Here is a 10325-nt window from a genome sequence, read left to right as displayed (position 1 = left end):
TGGCGTAAGCAGAAATCCTATGTTTGATCATGTAAGTTACGTCATACAATGCACCTAGTTGGTTGCCTAGAACACGGCGTGAGGTGCGTATTCCTCATCCCCTAACCCACCCAAAGATACCTGCTGTCATGCTTGCTGACACTTAATATCATCCTTGCTGACACTTAATGTCATGCTGCAGTAGCTTGTACTTCAAATATACTGCGTGCACCCAGTCGCACGTTCTTCCTCACGTTCAACACGCACAGCATCTTCCTCAGGTGCTGTGGAGCGAATGAAGCGTTGCGTCATCCGTGCACAGCATGCCTGTCACTACCCGCTCGGTCTAAACGCACCGTGCACGCCTGAATTTCTTGAATGAACGCCTTGATTAAATGTGTCTTACCAGTCCGAAACAAATGACTTACTGCACCACCCAGCTGGGCGCATCCCCAGCGATAACACAGCAGTCAACCAGGTACGTGCGGCTTGGAGTCACCCTGAAAAACACGGATGGTTGTATCGTGCAATGCGTGCAGCAGGTTCATTCGGTACCTGTTGTTTGTTTAGCAGCGCGGTGATCAAACCCCTTGCTGGAAACGTGTGAAGTGACGAAGCAAAGCGCGGGTGGTGCAGCGCTGTAAGCGGAGCGGTTTTCAGATGAGCAGGTCTGTCCGAACACGCCCGTTCGCCGCGATCCGTCCGTCTTCTACGACCGACGGCTGACCAAGCCCGACAGCAGGTGCGCTTTGTCAGAACATCAGAAAAGCGGCTTGTCGTTGTCAGGCATCCGGACATAGTATAGCGTTCGTTTAACACGCGTGACTGTCGGCAGGCGTTGAATACATGACCACCCTTTATGTCCGAGTTATATGCCAGCTTATTTTGCGGTCAGGAGACCTCCTGGTCATGCCACAGAAGCTCTGTCACAATGCATGCACATGCATACGTCGCGGCCGTTAAGACGAGTCTAGCTCGTATCATAAACGCGAATCCCTCGTCACACACCAGCAATATGCGTCTGCATTATGCGCTATATTTGGTAAGGAGTCACGTGGCCAAGCACTGAAATGGCGCCTTGGTCACTCCGGACATCACTGATACGCAGCATTTGCGTAATATGGCCAGTCTATTACACCTGACGCTTGACAGCCAATGCCAACCGGACATAACCTTCTACGCTCCTGCTCGCCAGGGCCACTGACCGCCACGACAACGAAACAGCGCATATTGCAGATGACAACTCAGTTGTGCCAGGTGGAGCGCCAGTCTCCTTTGACTTGCGACGGCGGCAGGCACTTTGGCGCGGCTTTGGTGCGGATGAGCCGCCGGCCGCAACGGCCCGGCCGGTCCGGTGGGAAGGCCGGGGCCGGGTCAGCGCTCCCCAGTGTGACTAGACTCCAGTGAGCCACCCATCATGTCGGGCAGGTCACGGCCACGTCAGTGACGTCACAGACGAACCTCGCGCCAGGAGCGAGCGCATCAGTCGCGGGCGCGGCGCTGATAGCAGAGTCCAGGAGCGGATCCAGGATTTGGAACAAATCGAAGTATGATGCCTCTATTCCTAGCGTCCAACAAACCCCCTATTGCCAACGTTATTACGCATCTGCTGAGGAAAAGTACAGCTCCAAATAACTGCAAGTCCAGCAGTTCCAACCGTAACACCTCACCTTCCCTACAAGATAAAAGCTCCTTGCCAACACCTCGACTGGGATACGGCCAAAACCAACACCCGATAACCAAGCGAGTACAGGCCACACCCCTCACCACCAGGGACGGCGGGGACCGCCGGGACAACAGGGATGGCAGGGACGGTAAGGACGGTAAGGACGGCAGGGATGGCAGGGACGGCAGAGATGGCAGGACGGCGGGGATGTGATGTAGCAGTATCAAAGTTACTGCGTTGAACATACTTTTGAAAAAACTCTTGACTTTGCGGTTCACAGGAACCGTTCATCGTACAAATCAGTTTTGCTAAGCTAAGCAATTACCCGTTCCGGTAGGCCCAATCTCAAAGGAACAAGTCAGACCGACATTCGCAATATACAGCGCGCTCAATCCACGCACGCACGCACGCACGCACGCACCCACCCACACCTACGTCCACACTCACACACAAAACCAAAATCTATAGCTCCAGCGCTTGCTGGTGCGGCACCTGTGATAAAGGATTGCCCACGCGGCTCCGCCCACGTTCCCCTGCAGTGGGGGACATCTCTAATGGCACGCACTTCTCACGCACACAGGTACACGACATCCAGCACGAAAGACGGCGATGCGCTCCCTCGGACTAGCTGAATGCACAAATGGACCATCACAGGCGAGGGGAGCGCGAGCAATCCGGCCCGCTACGAGGCGTCCGGGTCTGGCGGGGGCGGCTCGGCCGGTGCCGGCGTGTCCGAGCCTGGCGGGGGCGGCTCGGCCGGCGCCGGCGCGTCCCCGTCTCGCGGCGCCCCCGCCCACCTCCCGGCCGCGATGCTGAGGAAGATCAGCAGGCCGACGTAGCGGTTGGAGCGGAACTTGTCGCCGCAGTCGGAGGCGTCGTAGATGTTCAGCGTCCGCACCTGGCCGCGCAGGGGCGTGTGTGAAGAGCGGGAGGCGGATGGGGCGAGATCGCACTGAGCCTGCTCCGCACTGTACTGAACAGGTCAGGACCGAGATGAACGGGCTAACGCACACGCTGGGACTAATGAAACAGCCGACAGGACGACGAGGTTCCTCCGGGGCAAACGGGACTCAGCTGGATAACGCGAGACCTGCACAGAACACGCTGGGGCTGTCAACACGTTCGCCTGTGTTTCCGACGCGATCCATGTACTAGAGCGGGCCCCAAATGGCACGAGACATTGAATTTGGGGCTTCCCTTCCTTCCAACAACCTACAACTCGGGGCTTCGCTTCCTTCCCCCAACTCACAATTCGGGCCTTCGCTTCCTTCCCCCAATTTACAATCGGTTAAACCGCATTTTAAACTGGACGAACGGGTCATCGGTCCGGCCCTACAAACGTCGAAATACGACATCCAGGCAATCTACCGATTGAGTAAAAATATGAAATTTATTAAAATTGATTATGAAACACCTCAGACCCACCACGAATATGACTCAGACTGGCCCAACGGACAGAGTTCACGTATTTGCAAGATATGGACGGGCAGATATCAGGGCATTACACTGGCAGGGTCAATGGACTACTGACCACACATCCTTTACACGTATGCGTATGTATGGGCAGCGGTGACATTCATCTCGTAGGAAGAGCAAAGACAGAAAAGAGAACAACAAAATCCGATGCGAGAGTTGGCGTGATTTTCGTAAAGAGTAGAAACTGATACATAGGCGTAGGCACAGGAGGGGGAGGGGGGGAAGTGGACGCACGGCACCCTTACTTTTCACGAATATTAAACATTCACCCTTTGGAGACACATGGAAGAAATCGGCTTCATAATTGGCTTTGACAGGCTGCCCTTCCCAGACATTCCTTCACCTATGCGCATGCGACGCTACCCCAACATTCCCAACCGCACCACGGCTTGGCGTATGTCGTGTGGGTTGCCATCAGTCCAAAGAAGCACGGCCGGTCCCAGTACCGACCTGGTTTGTCACGTGCAGCCCGACGGCCGTCAAGCCGAGGTAGTAGGGCCAGGTCTGGCCGGCCGCCACGCCCGCCGCCGCCAGGCAGGTCATCATGGCGCCGCCGAAGCCCGCCAGCCAGGTGGGCGTGCTGTCACCGAACCGCAGCGCCGTCGACTTCATGCCCAGCACCAGGTCGTCCGACTTGTCCTGCGGGGGCGCAGGGAGGCTCAGCGCGAGCGGCTGGACATGACAGACGCGTTGGCCCCATCGGCGGACAGTGAGCAGGACACAGATGCGTGATCGTTTTGCACGTGTCTGTAGGCCGTGCGTTCAGAATGCCGCGATTTAATCCCTATTCTCCTTTTGTGGCGCATGAGCTTAGTTGGACTGATCTTGAAATAGGATCGGCATGGGCAGGTTCTTCACACCCATTTAGCCCTTTTCTCTACCACCAAAGCCGCACCCAGTTCTTCAGCACGGCATCGCCCCGGCCGGTGACGCGATCTCCGCAAAACACGGCAGGTCCACCTGTTTGTACGGCGGCTCACAAGGCGGCAGAGCAATCGGTAGCCCGGCACGAACGATGTCCGAATTGACCTCGCTACCTGACAGCCGCCTCGGCGGCGAGGCGCCCCGCAGCTAGGCAGCACGTAGCGCCAGCACTTCCCGATCGTTCCGCTCCTGGTCCCGCACCATCCGACGCGCCCACCTGATGCGCATAGATGGTGTCGTAGACGATGGTCCAGCAGACGCCGGCGGCGTAGAGCGGCAGCGCGGCCGGCCAGTTCACGACGCCCTGCGCCGACGCCCAGGCCATGAGCACGCCCCAGTTGAAGGTGAGGCCGAGCACCAGTTGAGGCCAGTGCGTGACGCGCTTCATCAGCGGGTACAGCAGCACCAGCGACAGCGAGGATACGCCCAGCAGCACCGACGGCCAGTTGAGCTGCAGCAGCAGCAGCGCGCCCACCGACAGCTGAGCCGAGAGGAACACCAGCGCGTCCAGCACCGACACGCGCCCGCTGGTGATCGGGCGGCTGCGCGTCCGCTCCACCTGCACCGGCCGGCACGACCAGGTCAGCCACGGCACGCGCGCCCCGTGGCCGGGCGTCCAAGGGCACTGGAGGCTTCAAAAGGACGTGAACTGGCCTACGCGAGCGCATCGGCATTGTATCAGGTGCGACGGCAAAGTGGAGACATGAGTGACCAGTGGACGACATGGCAACCAGGCATAGGTCACTTGAAGACATATCCATTGCTAGATAAATTTCATATATATATATATATATATATATATATATATATATATATATATATATATATATCAAGAAGTAGTGCTCAATCAGAGCCATATAAATGTCACATTTTTACAAGGATTGCACTGAAGTATTGCTGCTCACCATAAGTAATCAATCATTCGGGCTATATGTGACATCATGGCTTTCATCACTGTCAGAGTTCACTTAAAAGCCACAGGGAGCCATGACACCCGGCAACCATTCCCCTATTCTGGTCGCTGCTGTTGTAAGGCTCACAGGAACCTGGCAGCCCGCAATCTGTGGGTATCCATGAGTCGTACGCATGGTACGGCATTGCTAACGATAACCCACAGAACTCGTCAGCGGGGACCGCGCGTGACCCCACGCAGTCAGCCTGTGAGTACATGCTGGGATGGGTCCAACCATACCCCACACCTTGTGGTCGATGTCCCTGTCCCACATATCGTTGATGGTGCAGCCAGCACCGCGCATCACGAAGGCCCCGGCCGCGTAGATGGCCAGCAGGGTGGGGTCGGGCAGGCAGCCGGGAGGTGCCGCCTGCGCCAGGCCCCAGCCGCACGGCCAGAACAGCAGCCACGAGCCTGCCGAACGCATTGCACCGGTATGTTAGCCGCGCACAAGTAACTTAATCCAGACAGCGGAAACGATAATAACAACAGAACTAGCCAACATCGTATGAGAATAGCATCGCGTGCAAACATATACGGAAGGGGCCATGTACCGAACAGCTATTCTCCATGGTGTTCAGCAAACTTCACCTATGAAGTAAACAAAATAAGCCTTTGCCCGGGATGGCCACCCACCTAACAAATTCACGGAGAAGTTCACCGAACCATACTTCATGCTAACAATCATCTGCGCTTTTGAGCACGGCGACTGCCTAACGCGGGGCGAGCATCCATCGGCCCCACTCGGCCACCAGCGGAGCGGCTCCGCCGCCGCCGCCGCCGCCGGAGCAGCCAGCCACCACCGGAGCGGCTCCACCGCCGCCGTCGCCGCCGGAGCAGCCAGCCACCACCAGAGCGGCTCCACCGCCGTCGCCGCCGCCAGAGCAGCCAGCCACCACCGGAGCGGCTCCGCCGCCGTCGCCGCCGCCAGAGCAGGCGGCCTCCTCTTACCGATGGGTCGGTCGACGCGCATCAGCTGCATGTAGGGCCGGAGCGGGGCCGGCGCGGCGGCCACCAGCCGCTGGGCGGCCGAGGCGTGCTGCGGCGCCGCCGGCTGCAGTTCGTCCCGCGAGTCGGCCGGCGCGCTGAGGCGGCGCGCCGCGCGACGCAGACCACACAGTTGGCAGCCAGCCAGCGGCGCCGGCCGCGGCCGCAGCAGGCGGCGCGCGCAGCTCAGCAGCATCTGGTGCGCGCACTGGGCCTGCAAGGGCAAACACACCTGCTATGATGTGACAGCAGAAGAAGGAGAATGGCATAGGTGACTAGTTGGCAGTGCATCATGATGTCCAACCAAAGTGGATTGTCATTGTATATAATGATATATACCAATTCCAGTTCCAAGAGAACATTCCTGCCTGCTAATGTCCTTGCCAGCTCCTGGGATAGGCTAACTGCAGGGGTTTACTTATGTGCACATAGATGAAATGACCACAAAACAATATAAAACTGTTGGTGTAAAGACAAAGCAGAATTTAGTGAGGAGGGTGTAGGGATTTTTAGCTACCAGAAGAGCATATCATATTCAGACAATTTGGAATCAAAAATGGTCCACTCATGATCTACTCATGGTCTATGCATGCATGCAGTGCACAGTCAGGCTTTGTACTGCACAGTGAGTCCTGAACATGCCCTTTTGTTCCACAGAGTTATCACTAGCACTGAGCAGGGAACCTTTCTTCACCTGTGATATTTCTGGACAAATTTGGTAAGTTTATTGCAAAGACAAAATATTTGGAAAAGTGAAAGGACAGTGTTTAAATAACCACATTATCTGAGTGTGTCCAGCTACCACTGGAATAAAATGATTCTTCAGGCTAAATGGGCAACAGAACAATGCATTTTTTATGACCCATGCAGGCATTAAACAGCCACATATACTTGCTCTACACCCACCCATCAACACTTTTCTTCTTGGGCAAACTTGGTAACTTTGGTGACAATAGACCTATAAAAACCTGCCTTAAATCTGTGAAGGTCTCATCACCTCCTGCTAGTTTGCAAAAAAAAAATCATCCACCATACCTGATACCTAAGTGACATATATGGGCTCACCCTCCTGCATGCATGCATTGATAATAGCTCCAGCCATGTTAAGCTGAAATTTTGGATTATGTCATCAGGAAAGACATGTTTGCAAGTAAAATGAAACACCTTTTGTTGAAATTATGAAAGCAGTATTAAACCTTTTGAGACACAGGCTTTTCATATGCTGAAAACAGTTATCCCAGGCACAAAACTCAAGGTGCTACCTTTACAGTACACATGTGGCATAACTGTTGCAGGATCTTACCACCACACCAAACATGTTAAGTGTAGTTCACATACTTCCACATTCTGGACCCCTTATCCATGAGATTAGCATGACAGCCAGCATCTCATGTTTCATTGGGGGTAGATTCGCATCACAGGAAAATATCCACAGGATGCAAACTCAAACAGACATCTCTAAGGAAAAATCAGTGGGGCAAGGGATTAAGTTTCATGAAATGTGTCATGGAACAGCGAAAAAAGCCCCAGCCTTACCCCCAAATGTGCCAAGAAGCATGCTTCCCTCAACCTTGGCTCATTTCATTTAAAGGTGGGGTGAGCCTCAAGCCCAAGTTTGGCAGGAGGGGTTTAGGCCCGCAACTGAAAAGGAAACTATGCCCTTGAATCTTCGCTTACGACTGACCCAAACACATTTATACTAGCTGCATGCCGCAAAAAGCATGGCAAACCACGCACACCCATTCGGGCATCGGTGTATTTAGTGGTGTTAAATAACCGAGACATAACGCACTGTGTACATTGGGCAGCTTACCTTTCTGAACAAGAAGCTCAGTTCACAGTTAAAGATCTTTGCCCACAGTCACGATCCCTTCCTCAACGGCTATGTCAAATGCCAAGTTCCTTATCTAACACAACTCACTCAACGTGATTTGCATACTCGTTTTGCTGCAGACCATGTTCGTCACAAGAAAGCCGATCATGTCTACACAAAAACCTGGCAAGCAGCTGATACAATAAACTGGTACACTTTCCTACTATACTTGTTTTTGGTGTCCTCCGAGCGTAGAAATATTCGTTGGTCTCTTATGGCGAAAATTTTTTGAAAAAAAAAATTGGGAAACGGGCTTTAATGAGCCAATATAACGTTGAAAAACATTTTTTCGAAAGTGAACGTTTCTCAAAATAATTGTATATTCTCTTCCGTTAGCAGGAATATACTAGCTAATAGCCCAACTAACTCTCTCCGTCTCGGCTTGCTGAGCGCGGTGAGTGCTGTGTGGAGTTGTGGTGCTGTGTAAGATATTTTGCCGTTGCAGAGAACCAGATTGATTTGTCGAACAACAGGTCGTCACTGAATTGATATGGCCGGTGACTCAACGCTGGTTCCAGCAACCGCAGTGCTTCTGTGTCGCTAAAATTAGCCGAGAAAGGTCACCCTTTGTTCGCTACAGTGGCAACGCTCCCGTCGGCGGAGCTCTATCATGTCGACGGAGCGCCTGACGTCCAGTCGGAGAGGGGACAGTGGGAGCGTCGGCACGTCGTCCATCAACGCTCGGGAATTCAGCGGAAGCACTAGTCAACTTGTGCAGAGCGTCAACTCCACACCAACAGACTATGATTTTGGAGACTGGTTAACAGGTTTGGAGATGAACGGGCGCATTTCACCAGCAAGAAGGTTCTTCTGCCTCCTAGTGACGTTTGATGTGCTATTGTGCACACTCTTCTGGCTAGTTTGTGTAGTTATGAGTGGGGAGAATGTGTTCACTGGAACTTAAGGAACAAATTGTCCACTACTCAGTTTGAAACATCTCTTTTTGATGTTGTTTCTGCAAGTTTAACTCGATTTATGCTTCTTATACTGATGTATGCTGTAATTAGGATTGATCACTGGTGGATGATTGCCTCTGACCACAGCTGCAACAAGTGTAGGCTGTCTTCTGAAGATCTTGTATTTCAAGTGGGATGCATCATCATCAAACACATTCCAGGTTACCCTGATAACCTCCTTCTTCATAGTTGGCTGGCTGGAAGTGTGGTTGTATGACCACAGAGTGATACCTCAAGAAGCAAGGGCCAGGCTTCTTATCCAAAGAAGATATGGTAGTGCAACACAGGCAAACTCCATTGGTAGATCCAGCTCAGCAGCGAGTTAGAGACTACCTTTCAACATGCACTGGAAGTGTGGCAAATTTCTACTCTCCAATGGGTACACCTGAGGGTTCTGATGATGAAGATGAAGAGGGAGGTACTGCTGGCAAACCCCGTGCTGCCCTCACTGAGGAGCTACGGGCACTTAGGCAACAAGCAGAGGAGAACTGTCGCCAGGCTTTAGACCTGCTGAACTCCTCTGACTGGAAGCAGGAAGAGAATATTGTCAATGATGACTACATCTTTTTCCAGAAGGCATGCTGGTCACACACAGTTCATGTTCACATGCACAGTCGCCTGCCCGACCGACATATTTGCCAATGAGGTGATCCACAACTGCAACCACTGCCCTGAGTGGAACAAGTCCATCACGGTGTGCCGACAGCTGCAGCGCGTGGACGCGCAGTGCGAGGTGCGCTACCAGCAGACGGGCCCTTTCCTCGGCGGTTGTCATCTCCCCCCCGCGACTTCGTCAACCTGCGCCTGGCCGGCCGCAAGGGCCTCATGTTCTTCAGCGCCGTCGTGTCGATCGACCACCGCGACGACCCGCGCGACTCGCGGCTCGTGCGCGCCGTCACCGGCCCACCATCGTGACGGTTGCGGCCGTGCGTGCACCGGCCGCGCCACTGCGTCGTCGAGTGGCTCATGAACTTCGACCTGCCGCGTCGGCATGGTGCCCAAGCGCATGACCGACCGCGGCACGCGCCAGGCGGCCGTGAACCTGCACTCGTTCCTCTGCGAGCTGGGCACGCGGCTGTCGGCGGCAGAAGTGTGATGACGCCCCACCGGCGTGTCCTGCGCGGGCGCGTGCTCGGGCGCGTATTCGTGCACTAGCGACAGGCGCCTACTCACGTTACCATGTGATGTGTATGACGGGTGAGGCTGAGGCAGCGTCGACTTCCCGCCGTCTTGCGGTGCTGGTCGATGTGTCGCCGTCGCTGTCGTGGTCCGGCTTATTGGCGAGGACGCGGAGGACGGTGTCCACTCTGCGCCAGTCCCAGGCTGCGGTAAGAAAGGTGTGGTGGATGGGAGTTTTGAACCGCTGTCCGTATGATGGGGAACCCGGTTTCCAGTGTTTGATGCTGTGATGGAGATGCTTTCAGTAGCTTTTAATAATGTTAGCCTGGCCGTAGGACCGCGGGTGTGACTGCATATACAAGCAACATCCCGCTGGTACCCAAGCATTGATCT

The 10325-nt window shown here is 54.4% G+C and overlaps 1 protein-coding gene across 1 annotated transcript; it reads right to left on the bottom strand.

The window, feature by feature from the left end:
- Positions 1–1394: 1394 nt before the first annotated feature.
- Positions 1395–6012, bottom strand: LOC119108019 (4-hydroxybenzoate polyprenyltransferase, mitochondrial-like; the record flags this gene model as incomplete). The annotated part of the gene is made up of 6 exons (XM_037231603.1): positions 1395–1440; positions 2443–2543; positions 3572–3760; positions 4263–4604; positions 5245–5411; positions 5949–6012. Coding segments are annotated over 6 exons (909 nt in total), but the record flags the coding sequence as incomplete, so codon positions are not given.
- Between the last annotated feature and the right edge of the window lie 4313 nt (positions 6013–10325).

The sequence above is a fragment of the Pollicipes pollicipes genome, unplaced genomic scaffold, assembly GCF_011947565.3.
Source record: "Pollicipes pollicipes isolate AB1234 unplaced genomic scaffold, Ppol_2.1 Scaffold_6686;HRSCAF=7923_pilon_pilon_pilon, whole genome shotgun sequence".
Classification (NCBI taxonomy): domain Eukaryota; kingdom Metazoa; phylum Arthropoda; class Thecostraca; order Pollicipedomorpha; family Pollicipedidae; genus Pollicipes; species Pollicipes pollicipes.
Note: the sequence above shows the minus strand (reverse complement) of the source record. Positions and strands in the feature narration are given on the sequence as shown.